At 45.2% G+C, this 14,889-nt stretch overlaps 2 protein-coding genes across 4 annotated transcripts in view; both read right to left on the reverse strand.

Moving 5' to 3' along the window:
* Positions 1-275: 275 nt before the first annotated feature.
* psma3 (proteasome 20S subunit alpha 3) lies at positions 276-6,332 on the reverse strand. Its single transcript, XM_015969434.3, has 11 exons — positions 6,220-6,332; positions 4,186-4,268; positions 3,933-4,056; positions 1,869-1,970; positions 1,580-1,653; positions 1,416-1,488; positions 1,268-1,333; positions 1,089-1,135; positions 746-813; positions 522-586; positions 276-426 (listed from the first exon to the last, which is right to left on the reverse strand). Exons 1-11 carry the CDS (start codon positions 6,238-6,240, stop codon positions 382-384), a joined length of 768 nt encoding a protein of 255 aa, XP_015824920.1. The 5' UTR covers positions 6,241-6,332; the 3' UTR covers positions 276-381.
* Positions 6,333-8,768: 2,436 nt separating this feature from the next.
* Positions 8,769-14,889, reverse strand: part of arid4a (AT-rich interactive domain 4A) — a 29,739-nt gene continuing 23,618 nt past the window's right edge. For all 3 annotated transcript variants that reach the window (XM_070546882.1, XM_015969436.3, XM_015969438.3), the window contains exons 19-25: positions 13,681-13,903; positions 13,546-13,608; positions 11,984-13,471; positions 11,805-11,909; positions 11,532-11,687; positions 9,262-9,408; positions 8,769-9,088 (exon numbers count right to left, since the gene is read on the reverse strand). In XM_070546882.1, coding sequence (XP_070402983.1) covers positions 8,985-9,088; positions 9,262-9,408; positions 11,532-11,687; positions 11,805-11,909; positions 11,984-13,471; positions 13,546-13,608; positions 13,681-13,903 — 2,286 coding nt within the window. In that variant the 3' untranslated portion in view covers positions 8,769-8,984. The remainder of the gene's footprint in view (positions 9,089-9,261; positions 9,409-11,531; positions 11,688-11,804; positions 11,910-11,983; positions 13,472-13,545; positions 13,609-13,680; positions 13,904-14,889) is intronic.

Here is a 14,889-nt window from a genome sequence, read left to right on the forward strand (position 1 = left end):
AGGTGTGCCGGAGCAGGCGGTAGGACTGTTGCCTCACAGCAAGGAGGTTGCAGGTTCAAATCCAGACATGCCGAGACCTCCAACACTCTCAGCTGACATATTTACGTCTAGATGACGAGTGATGCATCGAGTGGAGACCCTCCACCTACTGCTGACTCCCGATTTAAAACTGACTGTAGCTGGTCTGTTAGAATGTGTGTGTGTGTGTGTGTGTGTGTGTCCACCTCTCAAACACCTTTTACGCTCAACATACTCCCGCTGTTGTACATGAGCTGTACATTTTTCTTCTACTTTATTTTTAAAGTTGAAAATCCAAAACAAAGCAACATGAAAGTTCTTGAACAATAAAAAAAGAGTCAGACGAGTGAAGCGGGGTCAGTGTTACATGTTGTCTTCGTCAGAGTCGTCTTCCTCCTCCAGCGAGTCCTGCAACACAAAACGAGGTTCAGCTCCGCACAGGAAGGAACCGTGGATCTCACCAGGAGAACCAGCAGACGTGAGTGGAGCTGCTGCAGCCTCACCTTTGCATATTTCTCTGCTTCCTCTCGGATGTCTTTAGGAACAAACTCGTGCCGACCGTTCGTGACTAAAACGGAGACATTGGACTTGTTAACGTTTCTGGTTCAAAAATCTGACCTTGGATCGGTCAGAACGCAGCAGTGAGGAGGGAACAATCCCAGAAGTCATTGCAAGAGCATCGATCAACAGTCTCCATAAAGCTGAGGAGATGCTGATCACTCCTCACCTTCTCCCACCCAGCTGAGCTCCAACTCAAACGCTTTGTCCTTCACCTCGTCGTGGACGATGTAGATTCTGGGGGGTGGGGCACACACAGATGTTAGGGCTTTACATTTAAATAAAAAATAAATGAATAAACGTCTACATGCTCCAGAATTTGTAAGCAGTTATTTTTGTTATATCTGTCTGTTAAAACTATTTGAGCTATCAGTTACTCAGAGATCAACCAGATTCTCTACCCAACCTAAAAAGGAAAACATTCTCGAACCGACCTCACAAAGCCCAAAAGTCCAGATTATAATATCCAACAGATTCCTGCTTTTGCCGGGATTGAAGGTGGTTTTACTTACATCTTGGCGACCTCTTTAACCAGCTCTCTGCAGGTCATGTCTTTCATCTGACAGATAAACACACAAACCGAGATCAGAGACACCGAAAGCATCGGGTGCAGCGGGGTTCTGGTTCTGTTCAAATAGAGGAAACTGGGCTGGACCGCGGTTAAAGCTGGGATTAGATGGAGGAAACTCACCTGCAGCTTCTCAATCTCTGTCTTAGCAGCTTGCTTTGCTTTTCCGATGGCACATCCCCAGTAACCCTGCACACACACACACACACGTGACTACCCCCATCCTCCCCATGTTTTACCTCTGAGGGGGTCTAAAAGCAGACCGACTCACGTATGAGATCCCAGACGGGTCTACCATATAGAGCTGAGAACCGTCGTCTTTGTCGTATGAACCCAGGATGAAACTGACACGAAAACATAAAGTTAACCAGAGGCGGAGCCGCTGATGTGTGAATAAACGTATCACTAAGTCATCATGCATTAGGACCTAGTCACCTGCAGCCGAAGGGCCTCACGGCGCTGTAGAGTGTGTAGGCGTGGGCGTACATGGCCACTCGATCAGACAGGTGCTGCAACAACACAAACACTGGATTTTAGACCTGGACCTGCACCCCATCAGGTTCTGGTTTCTGACTGGACCCGTGTGCAGCGAGCAGGGCTGACTACTGACAAGTCAGCAGAATCACAAACTATTTTCAGTTTCACTTTGAAACAAGGTCATGTTCCAGCTGAGAGATGACAAATGGGAGATGTTCTGATGTTGCTGCTGAAGCTGCTCCGTTACCTTCAAGGGAATGTTGTGTCCATAGTTGGATCTGAAGCTGGAGGCTTCTTCTCTGGCCACATCAGCAAGAGAACGAGCATCAGCTAGTAGTCCAGCTACCGCCTGGCGAGGGTGGGATGGGAAAACAACCAGTTAGAGGAGCCGCTGATACAACTCAGAATAAAACATGATTATTAAGACAAAGAATTCGTTAAAACATCCCTTAGAGGTCCCTCGTGCATTTTTTGTGCAGGCGGTCATGCTTTTTTAATAACTTTGGCTGTGTTGATGCAATTCTTTTTACTTTTTTGCTCCGGTGTGTGTTTTTGGGCAAGTTTACTAAAAATAAAAGCATTGATCGGTTGCCACACGAACACGGAGGGGATCCGGAGAAATGCCGAGTGGATGTTGACTGACGCGATGAAGCTTGCCGGCGTATTTTGGGCTGCAGATCCTGGCTGGAGTGTACCGCTCCCGGAGCGGAGACGGGTTGACCAGCAGCAGAGCAGCCCTCCGGAGGAAGAGAGGAGGATGAAGGAAAGGTGCCACCTCAGCTAAGGCAAGCGAAGCATGTTTGCCTGCTTCAAATGTGACCTGGCTGTCTGCAAGGAGCACTCTACAGTTGTGTGCACCGTTTGCAGCACACACACGCGCGCACGCACGCACGCACACACACACACACGCACACACACACGCACGCACACACACACACACGCACACACACACATACACATACACACACACACTTTGTTGTTCCAATAAACTTTCAAATGACTATCATTGTTTGAGCATGTTTCTGTGCGAGGGACCTGGATGGGAGTTTTTCTGAATACCTGACACTACACATAAAATACAGAGAAAACCCAAAAATATTTTTTGCTCATTTGTGATTGTGACTCTCCAAAGCCCTCACAATTCAGCCCCAAACGAAGTCCTCTGGACATAACACATGAAACATGATTTAGGTTTTAATTTTTATACGTTGATTTTTTTGACAGAACTTCGCGCTAAAGGGGTTAAATCTCAAAAACACTCGGTTATTTTACTGTTTGGTGAGGACTGAAGCTAAGGAAAGAATCTGTGAATTATTATTTTTTTACTTTTGAAACATTATATAATTTTTATTATACATTTAGCTAAAATGCATTTTTTTGTGTGAGGGTCCCCAGTGTAGCTTTTTTTTTTTTAAAGGAACCTCCGAGGGTTAAATTAGCCTCCGTGTATCTGATGTGGGGGTGGGACATTCAGGGTCTACTGTGAGATTTCTCTGAAATAAATGATATAAAACATAATTTCCTATCGCTGTGGCATTTGTGCTGAAGCTTAGAGGAAGTGTGTCTGTGTACTAGGGTTGGGCGATTTGTATTATTTTCCCCACCGCCAGTCGTCCGTCCAATAAATGACGATGGGCGATTAATTCGTGCATGTGACGCCATGATGCACAGACTGATTTGCAAACACAGAAGAAGTCCAAACACAGATTTTTTAATACAAGCATAAGTTTGCTGGAAGAAAATTGTGATTTTTCTTTTTGTTTCATGTTTTTGTTGTTTGGTAGAGCGACGTATCAACGGCTCGCATTAAACACAGTTAAAGTGTTAAAAGAAGCCTCGTCTTTTGTCTACCGGCTTCTGGATGAATCCACAGTCCGCTGACACTCGAAGCAGGTGCTGAATAACGAGCGCTTCTTAAGCCAAAGTTTTAAAATCAGGAAAAATGTCTCCAAATGAAATAACTAGAAGTCTACCAGAGTCTCTGAAAGATAAACGGGTTTCTACTTTGCACTCGACACTGCGCCCTTGTGCGTGGTGTCGAGTGCATCACATACGCTCTCCCAGCTCCCCGTCAGCAGCGGTGAGTGTGAGATAATGCTCAGATTAGCTGGCCAAGATCTTTTGTTGATTGTTACCTCTGCGATATTCTTTGTGTGTAACGTCTAAATTTCTGTCATTAACAAACTTACAAACAAACAAACAAACAAACAAATAAATAAATTGCCTCTTGTAAAAAAAAAAACTAACAGCTCAGCCCATCGCTGATGGCTGAATAATTCATCCCATTGCCTAACCCTAGTGTGTACGTTACCATGCCAACGTGTTTGTCAATATTGAAGATACGTTTATTGGAGCCCTCCTCGTACAGTTTGGACAGGACAAGCTTCTCCACCCCAAACACGACTCCATCCTTGCAGCGGATCCCAATGGCAGTGCTGAACACACACACACACACACACACACACACACACACACACACACACACACACACACACACAATTATTTGACCTAAAACACACGCTGTAAACTGAGATTCTGATGAGACGTGAACAGAGTTAACCCACCTGCTGTTCTCTACCGCCTTCATGGCGTACTCCACCTGAAACACACGGCCATCAGGAGAAAAAGTGGAGGCCGACAGGTCGTACTGCAGGACACAAAGGCACATCCGGTTACTATGGTTTCTGGCGACAAGGCGACTCAAAAAGTACCGATCTAAAAGCAGGAGCCTGGTATTAAGAACGAAAATGGGCAGAAGCAGGTCAACTCTGGAGATCCACTTGTGTCTCAGCTGTTTGAGGCCACCTCATTTTTAAATGACAAGTCTATAATAAAGACTTTATTATACATTTGACTTTCTTACATGCTGTCAGTATTTTAGACCCAAGCTAGATATGACAGTTCTGCTTCTGGAACTTGTTTTTACAAAGTTTCACTGAGTCATAAACTTCAACGGCTTTTACTGTAATTCTAACAATGCAGGACTGTTACTGGAAGGCTGGAAGATACAAAACCATGCAGTTGTCAATTGGAAAAGCTTGAGAAGGATTCTTTACAAGCAGAAACTTGGCTGGCAAACGCGGCAGCGTCTTGACTTTTTTACCTGAGAAGCAGGTGTAGCAAACGCAGCAGCAAACCAAACTCACATGTTTCATAATAATGCTTCAGGGTCATTTCTGTTTCACTGCACGTCGTGTCAATGTTTGTGCTATAAAACAGGCTAGTTAACCCTCTGATTACCAACCTGTCGCCGCCCACAGGATTTGACTCATGAGCACTTCTCATTACCATAATTCCTGAACCGTTCAAGATATCTGTAAAAATCCAAAAGTGCTGAAAAGATTAAAACTGGGGCTTTTCGTGTGCATATACAAGACATTACGGTAGCCATCGGTATTCCCTGTCTTGAGAGCAACGAATCACAACACAGACTCAGAGACGTGCTGAGTTTGTCATCCAAGATGCTCCGTTATATAACTTTTGAATGGCTGATCAGATTCAAAAAATCCCAACGGTTCCTAAAAGTACATAAAAGCAGCTTTCCAACGATCTACAGCATAAAGCAATCAGAATTATGGCAAATATCGCTACGAGGGGAAATCCTGCTGTACAGCCTGATTGAAACGGAGCGCAGCGCCGCGGTGAAAGCGGATAACGGAACGGGGAAGCTAATTAGCATAAAAACCAGCATGAAATTATGGAAATGCCTCAAAGAAAATCAACACAATCTATTAGGTGTCCCAGAAGGCTTATATCTGAAGACAGTGACCACGAAGAAGGACAGATCTCCGGTGAACCAGGGTATGAATGTTTGTTCAGTCTTTATTTTTTATTTGAACAACCCTCAACTATTTGCTAATTGTAAGATTCAGCTTCATTACAGCATTATTTATCTTTTTACAATAAATTATTTTTGCTAAAACAAAATTGTTGGTATAGCAGGAAATTATTATAAGTAAATAATATGTATTATTTGTAGGGCCTGCAGCTGGAGAGAAACTGCTTCAAGGTCTACCACATCAAATAAAAACGTCTGAAAGTTTACAAAAATAAATGGTCTTAAAAAGTGCTAAAAAAGATACCAAGGTTCACACTTTTTTAAGAATAGATGCATTACAGTTCAAAGTTTAAATTGTTTGCCCAGTAATTTTGAAGTTCCTGTTCAGTAATAAATGTAAAAAAAAAAATCAAATCCGGTTTTTGCTTTTTTTTTCACTTTTAAGATGATTTTTAAAGGCTTTAATAGAAATAAATTCTAAATACAAACCATACACTGAAAGCTGAGGTTGTTCTGAATAAAGGAGAAGAGTTACACACACTTTGCACTTTTTATTACAATTTTACAGCCATAATATTAAAAAATACCAGGCGGCCCTGTTATAATTATGGTTATAAGAGGGTTAAAGCGAAAAATGGTTATTCTTTCACTTTAGCTTCAGCTAGCAGGCCTGTGACTCAGCAGGCTACATCACGTTTATGGGAAATGTTTTTAGTAAATTAAGAATTTTCTGAATTAAAAAAAGATCAAATTAATTCAGAGAAAGTTTAAATTGCAGTTCCCACCACAGCTTCGGTCTAGAAAAAGATGTTTAACTCACCCCGGTGCCGATTGAGCTCATCTTTGCGCTAAACTTCTGGGTCCTTTGCAGCTTCCGTTCCGCTTTCCAGCCTGTCGCACATATTTCCGGTTGTTGCCTTCACAATAAAAGTCTAATTTGGAAAAACTTTATTGAGCACCAAGTATTTTAACAACAATCAAAATCAAAAGGTTTAAATCGCTAAATCTTATTTTACCATTAGTATATAACTGAGCAGCAGGACAGTGTAACCAGTTACAGCTTATGAGTGGATATATATATATATATATATATATATATATATATATATATATATATATATATATATATATATATATATAACTCTTGTGGAAATGGACCCCATGCCCCCTAACCTTTATTTTCTTGTAGCTACATTTATTTATGTATTTATTTTATGACTTTTCATTATACCAAATAATTTTCTTAGAAGACAATATAACACATAGTTTTGAAGTATTTTATTGCGTACATTTACATAGTTTGTTACATAGTTACACGTTTTAAAGAGCAAGTCACCCTCAAATCAACTTTTTTTCTGAAACTATATAAATGTGTGTAATCGTGCTGTAGACACGTGTAGTCAATAGTTTAGCACTTTAGAGCATTTTAGTTAAAATTAAAAATTTCTGCCTAAAACTGTCAGTGTTGTGCCGTTGTCAGGTAAAAACTCTGCACTGCAGTTGAATTAAAATCTGCCATCATTATTGACTAAGAGGTACCCTAGAATGTTAGCTGGTACCATATGATGTCACAATGTCATTGTGAGCCTGTGTGTGTGTATTTGTTAGCAGCTCTGCCCTCCCGGTCTGCTAGGCAACAGCATTTGTTGCATTTTTCAAACAGGAAGTGGAAGTGAAGTAAGTTTCTTGTAGGGGGTGACTTGCTCTTTAATGACGAAGTTCAGCTTTGTTGCCACTCTGCCTTGTCCTTCCCACCTAAAACTTTCTAGGTCCATCATTAAATAGACATTAGGGAGACTGGGCTTTCTCAGTGAGAGCACCAGAGTCTCTGGAACCAGTTTCCACTGGATTTATACCAGATTACTGACCAAGGCTCTTGGCTTTGGAATATTTTAAAAATCAGGCTTTTAACATTTAATGAATCCATTTTGACTGCCTGCCTTTAAATGGTTCTTTCTTCTTGGTAGAGCACTTTGGGTGGTGTGATCGTCCAGTTGGTAAAGCACCAAACAAATAAATCTATTGTTTTTTTGTCCGCTGGAGAAAACAGGAGCACCCTTGAGAAATCCCATGTGTGCATGAGCAAACACGCCAACTCTGTTTGACAAAGGTCATAAATGGGATTCGAACCCGCAACCTTTTCCCTTCAAGGCAATTGTGTTCCACCATCGACCCCTTCCTAAACCATACCAGATGAGTCTGATAGAACGGCTGAAGTCTAATGATTTAACTTCACTGAAGCCATCCTTCTCTGTGCCGCTCTGACACCACTAGTGCTGATGTCACGGGACAGCACAACACGTCACATCTTATTTGGCCAGACGCCATTTTTAATGGTGTTGCCGCTCCATACTGTTGTTACCATAACAAGATCTGTTACGTAGTCAAGGTTCTGCTCCCTCTACAGGTTAAGTGTGACGGCCATCTAAAATAAGACTGCGGCACAAAAACACATGGTTAAAAACTTTATTAGAAACAGAGAGAGTGTACACACTCACGCAGGCACACACACACACCATGGCTTCTGTTCAAAGTGTGTGTTTCTGTATTTACATGCTGGCTCCAAAACCAAAGCCAGCTAAACACAAAGAAAGAAAATACAGCGGAGGAGTTTATAATACTACAGTACAAAGAGTCTTCTCTTAGAAAATATTAGAAATTGGTTTTTGCAGTGTGTAAAATCTAATTCTCAGATTCAGGTGGATTTACTCTGTTCTCAGCAGTTTCTGTACAAAATAAACACGTTGAGCTGCAGCAGCTTCTGTCTGAGCCAGATAAACAGGACAGGAAGAGGAAAAGAAACGAGAGCAGCAGGAGGAGCTTCATGAGAAAACAGTACAAAATCAGAACCAAAGCTGTGGGTCGGGTCGGGCTCAGAACAACACAAAAATAAACAACAACCTCCAGAGGATTCCACAGTCACACGCTCATAAGTGCATTTACAGTCAGAACAAGGAAACGCAGAAGTCATCACCGGAACTAATGACATTCCACCTGTCAATGTGAAGAAGCGTGGCGTGGTGTGTGTGTGTGTGTCAGGGGTATTCAGCTAAAAGGACTGTTTCATAAATTAATAGTTTTTCATTTTAAGACTTCCTTCAATCCGACTTCCTAAATGATGCAGTTTTAACTTCAGAGAGAATGAAACGATCTGGACAGTTTTTTTTTTTACTTCCTTGAGAGAAAAATAAATGTTTTATTTAAAATTTGAGACTCGCCGGTGAGAATCAGAACGAGCTCCAGTTCATGTAGAGGCAAGTGGTGTAATGGAAGGAATCAGGAAATGTATCGGAACCAAATGACCCATCCATGTGCTCAGAGGTGGAAAAGCGGAGCGGACATCCTGCTGGGGAACAGGGAAGGAAAAAAAAAAAAAAAGGGAAAGTTTCGCAACAGTTCAAAAAACCAGCGAGCTCACATAATCCTCCTCAAACAGGAAGTGTGTCTTCAGGTAAAGGGACGAGGCCTTCTCCAGAGCTCCCATCAGCCACTGCATCAGTCCCAGCTTACAGGAGCATCGTTACACACGGCCCCATTAGTCTATCAGAGTGGGTGGAGCCTGCGGCGTGGTTGTTGGGCGTGTCATCACCTGCACTCCACAGCCACGGTGTTCTGGGTGGGTGAGGCTGAGGAGGGGCTCATGCCGGTGTCCGAGGAGCCCGAAGAGGTCGATGCTGTTGTGTTGGACACTGGGGAAGGAGAGACGGAGTTAACCAGCCAGCTGTGACCTTCAGCACCAACAGATCAGTCAAATAAAAACGATAACAGACATTAGTGAGATCAGGATGAAAAGCTGCTGAAATTAGATCGTGACAAAAAAAGACAATTTAATTCTTTCCATTACTATAAGAACATTTCTCACCTTCTCGTTCCTTCTTTTTTAGTCTTTTCCTGCGTCTGTCGATGGAGGCTACCTCAGACTTCAGACTCATGTAGTACTTCTTCATCTCCTGCAGCTTCTCCTGCAGGAAGGAGATCCTCTCAGCGCTCGACATGCTGTCCAGCTCATCTGAGGAAGAGGAGCAGTTCTGGTTCAACATGCTACAAGCTGTCCATCCTGATCTCTGTAGAACCAACCTACAATAGTTCTAGTGATGGCTGCCACGATGGGGTGGGACAGGCAGGGCTGATGTCCACCTGCCTGGTTTTAATAAACTTTATTAAACTCCAGACATGAACACACATCCTCCCTCTGATGTCATCACTTCTCACTAGGGATGCACCAGTACTTGATTTTTTTTAAACTGAGTACTTACACTTGAGTACTCGCTGATACAGAGTATGTAGTTCTGAACTACTACAAACACAGTAACACCCGTGTTGCACAGGTAGGAAAGTCTGACGAGGTTAGGAGGAATGACTCCTTTTTACTTTGTGGATGTATAAGTTTACCGCTGCATGTGCTGCTCAGGGCTCCTACTGTCTCATGCAGGGGGTGGGGAGCGTTGTCCATGATGGATTCCAGCTTGGACAACACCCTCTCCTCCCAACCAGTCTCAATGGACCTCAGAGGACAGTCCAGGACAGAACTGGCCCTCTTGACCCGTTTGGTTTCCCTTCGTCTGTTCCTGCAGCTCCATCACACCAGCAAACCAGGGCATGAAAGATGGCTGCTGCTTCCACAGTGTCCTACAAGAGTAGGGATGAGCCGGATACTCGTTTCAGACGAGTATCCGGTACGGATAAAGCATTTTTGACGAATACGAGCATGAAACGAGTAAAAAGAGTCAATATCTGTAATCGTGCTGAGGGAAAATCCTCATTGGGTAACTGACTGTCTTCACGCTCTGTGATTGGCCAGTCACATAGAGCGCCCGCCCCTCCCTACACACAAAACTCTCTAGCCAGCCGGGAGCGCAGTCTGTCCGGCTCATCCACGCACACACACAGACAGTAACGGATCTCGCTGTGCTTGCTTCACTGTTTCTCACGTTTCTTCAGTTTTCCCTAGATTTTCTTCAGCTCGCCTCTTTTTCGGTTGAATATTTAAAGTTACTTTTTTCGTAACTTACATGGTGCATTTGACAAGACAGAGCTGACGTGCTGCGTTACTACCTCCGCTCTTTCATTTTTTTGATCTCTCACACACACACACACACACACACACACACACACACACACACACACACACACACACACACACACACACACACACACACACACACACACACACACACACACACACACACACACGCACACACACACACACACACGCACACGCACACGCACACACACACAAATCAACATTGTTTTGTTTAACTTTGTGTGGGAAAATGCCAAGAACGTTAAGAAAAAAATCAGTTTAATCAAATTAAAATTAAAAAATATATATAAAGTTGTGTCTGGTTCTAGCATTTCATATTTCCTAGTTCTTACTGCATGAGTTCAGATGTATTAATCCATGCAGCACTCAAATATTAATGTTCTGATTTTATTGAAAATCTTGTTCTGTAATAGTTCCTTTACTATTGTGATCAAAAATATTTAATCTCAATTCTGAGGCTGCTCTGTAAATAGTGTTCAAATAAACAATAACACATAGCAACTTCTGATCAATCCATATCAATTTCAGATAATACATTGATGTAAACCACGCCCACTTCCGGGTTATGCCACGCCCATTCCGAGTACAGATACAGATAATTTAGTTGGTTGAACAGATACAGATACAGATAGTGGTGTACTCGCTCATCCCTATACAAGAGTCCTGCTGATCCCAAAGGATCTCAGCCACCTTAGCAGCTGAAGATGACTTGGAGCCTTTTTGCAGAGTGCATCCGTATTTGTGGACCAGTCTGGTTTATAGAGGAGGTGAAAACCCTGACATTTCTGCTCCTCCTCCTCTGTTTCAAAGTTCACACCCTGGACATTCAGTGGAACACGGGTGAGAGAACGGGGGTCTTTACAAGTACCAACTCTGTACTGAAGTAAACACGATTCAGACAGATGTCACTACACAGCAACATGTGACCAAACTGGTTTCATCCTGAGGAGGAGCCAAGCTGCTGTCGTCCCTCAGAGCGGGAAATGATAAAAATGATCAATTTTTTTTATTTCAATGAAAAGTTTAATCACCTGATTCACCAATAGGTGGGAATACCAAAAGGATAGTGTGTGTGTGTGTGTGTTTACCGAGCTGGAGGGTCCACTTGTAGGAGCGTTGATGAGGAGGGGGGCTCTGTTTGTCTTTACTGTGAGCAGATGGAGGCGACAGACCTGGACAACGAGACTTGTGAGGTTTGGATAGGGACAGGAGACGGGACTGGTCTTCGCTGTCGCTGCTGTGACCTGAGCGTTGGAGACGGGGTGAACACACACACACACACACACACACACACACACACACACTTGTTAAACCTGAACTTATTTCTGATGAAGCTCTCGGGGCGGTCATGTGACCCTTACCTGCTCCGTTCTTGTCCACCTTGGCTGCGGCGTGCGGCCGTTTCTGGCTGCGTTTGTGTTTTTTGGCAGACGGACTCGAGCTGCAGTCGCTCACCCTCTTCTGACCTGAGAGGTCAACGATCACATGCTTCAGACAAATACATGGTTTAGCAAAGCGGCGTGTTTTGCTGCATCCTTACCTCTGTCCTTGTTCTCCTGCAGAGACAGAAGGGAGGTGGTGGAGGAGGAGGCGCTACCTTCAAACCCGGGGCTGAAGTCTCCCTCCAGCTCCCCCCTGGCTGCTCCCTGCTCCTCCTCGGTGGCCTCGTTGACGGAGTGGTGCTCCTTGGGACAGGTGTTGGGTTTTGGAGCTAGAAGGAAGGGCCTAATCTGAGGCTGTGGGGGGTGGGGGCTGCTGTGGGGGGTAAGGCAGGAGTGGACAACAAGGGGAAGGGGGGGCAGGGCCTCTTGCTGCTCCCTCAGCATTAGAAGGTGATCTGACGAGGAGCTGGGCTTCTCCTTATCATCTGGGTCATCGAGGTCCACCTCATGGCAAACCAGAGCCTCGGGGCCGATCTGTGGCTCCAGCTCCTCTACTGGGACGGGGGCTGGAACCTCGGGAACAGGTGGTGGACTCCCAGCATGCACCTCAGGTTCCTCATCAGGGTGCTCCTCTGCCTGATTGCTCTGAGGAGCCTCTACTGGGTGGGGGAGGTTGTTTGCTCTCACTCCCACATCACTCCTCCTCTCAGGGTGAGGGGGTGAGACGAGAGCTTTGGCAGTAGAAGTATTTTTGGGGGAGACGTCCTCAGGTATCCTCTCCTTTTTGTCCGCCGGACTCTGCTCTGATTTTTGTTTCAACCTCTCCTGGGGAGACGGCTCCGGTCCTCCGCCCTCCCCCACCACCTCCTCCTCAGTGGCAGAGTCAGTGTCAGAATTGGCAGCAGAAGATGACTTGGGGAGGAGGTGCTGAGAGGAGAGACAGTGGAGAACCACCATTGGCTCATCCTGTCTCTTGAGGATGCTACGAGAAGCAGCAGACAGCACTGCTGCCTGGGGGGTGCAGGGGGAGAGGTTGGGGGGGCTGATGTTGCAAAAAGGGATGAGTGGAAAAGTCTCAGAGCCTGCCTCCCTAAGGTTGGGCCTGCGACCTTTGACCCTGGGGGAGGCTTGAGGCGAGGAGTGGCTGCTGTCTTCTGTGGCACGGGGTGAAGTTGCTGCCTCACCCTGCAGGATAATCATGTGAAGAGCCGTCTCGTGGAGCACTTCCTGTCCAGGTGACATCTTGTTTTGACACTGCACAGACGCGGTGGACGGCACTGGACACGTTCGGCTGTCTCTGTCCAGGTCAGGTGACATCATAGAGGACTCTCCAAATGGGTCCGCCCCCTGTGCCTCTTCTCTCCTCTCCGACTGGCTCAACTCTTCATCAGCTTTCTCCTGAAGTGTGCTGGGACACCCAGGTATGGCAACAGCTGACAGCGGTGCTGAAGTTACCATGGCAACTGGACTGCTGTCAGCATGTTCAACAACACTGGACTCCTCCATCTCCTCCTTCACCTCCATTTCCTCCTCAGCGTCCTCCTGCTCCTCCTCTGGCTGACTGGACTTTTGCCATGGCAACAAGTGATCATTCTTTTCTGGCTGGTCGTCCGTTTCGCTGTCAACCGACGAATTCCCAGAATCTTCTGCAGGGAGGAGACACGGTTAGACACTGTGGCATTACGGTTTATCAGGTAACAGAAGGTGGAGTTGTTCTGACCGTTGGATGCCTGATCGGATTCGTACATGCTGGACGTTCTCCTGGTTCTTCGGCGCGGCGTGGCTACAGAGAGGACAGGAGGTTACGATCGGCCCATTACAACAGAGAAGCTCGACTGAGGCCCTCATGTCTTACCGTCTCCATTGGCTAAATTGGACGAGTCCATCCTGGTGAACCTTCCATTGGACTGCCCTTCACCACCACCGGTTCTGAGGATGCCGCGCCCAGCAGAGCTGGTGGGAGGGGTCCTGATCTGGGGTCGTCCACGCTTTAAGCCTGTCGGCTTAACTCCCCCCAAAGGAGTCAGCTTCTCTTCATCCTTTTCTCTCTCTCGCTCTGGAACATCTTTGTCTTTGTTCTGTAAAGAGGACAACACGAGGAAGACATGAGGACTGGATTTTAAAAAGGTCACTGTTGAAGCTTTATGGTTTCACCCTTAAAAACAGAAAGAAAATGTCAAAGATCTGCTTTTTAAGACTGAGACCACACAGGTCAGGCGGGGGGGGGGGGGGGGGGCATCACATGAACAAGGGTCTACATGTCGGCCTGGTCCTCGTAAAGCTCTAGAAACTAAAACCAGAATCTTCAAACGGACTCAGGAGCTAACGAGGAGCTGGTGGAAAAGCAGCAGAGAGCCGTGTTTGATTAGGGAGGACTTTGTCAGAAACCCAGACTGAACTCCAACTGGGGAAAAAAAAAAAAAAAAAAAACCCAGTTTAACCAACTTAAACAGCCCGAAGCAGAGTGAACCGGGTCCATTGTGTTTAAAGCATGTTTCAAGTGTGTGAGTCAGTGCGTTTACATGCAGCCAGTAACCCTTTTAAAACCCGAATATTCACAATAACCCGGTTCTGCAGGTCCTTGTAAACACCGCCAAAAGCCTGCATATGCTCATAACCGGGTTTTTAAAAACCCGGTTACTACACCTGGGGTAACCCTTTTGGTCGTGTAAACGCATATCGGGATATCCCCATCAAAGCGTGTGTTCTGCGCATGCTCTGTTCGCAAGGAATCTTGGTCTTTTGAGTAGTGAGACGTCTTGTATGCGCCAGAACACCGGAAGTAAACAACAAGTTGGGGGCAACATGGCGAGTCGCGGCACAGCACCACACTTGAGTGACGAGGAAACTAAAGCGCAAAAAAACGCGGTCGCTATCTCTTCCGAACTGGGAAACATGTTGTTGTTTTCACGGATACCAGAACAAGAAGAACCGGAAATGACACATACTGCGTCAGGACGTAGTCCATACGTCTTGACGCTACCCCAACATCTGCAGTTAAATCAGGTTATGCAAGTTAGGGGTAACTTTTTCTATTTATGCTTGTAAACGGGTTATTCTGATC

This window comes from Nothobranchius furzeri, chromosome 18 (genome assembly GCF_043380555.1).
Source record: "Nothobranchius furzeri strain GRZ-AD chromosome 18, NfurGRZ-RIMD1, whole genome shotgun sequence".
NCBI classification, from domain to species: domain Eukaryota; kingdom Metazoa; phylum Chordata; class Actinopteri; order Cyprinodontiformes; family Nothobranchiidae; genus Nothobranchius; species Nothobranchius furzeri.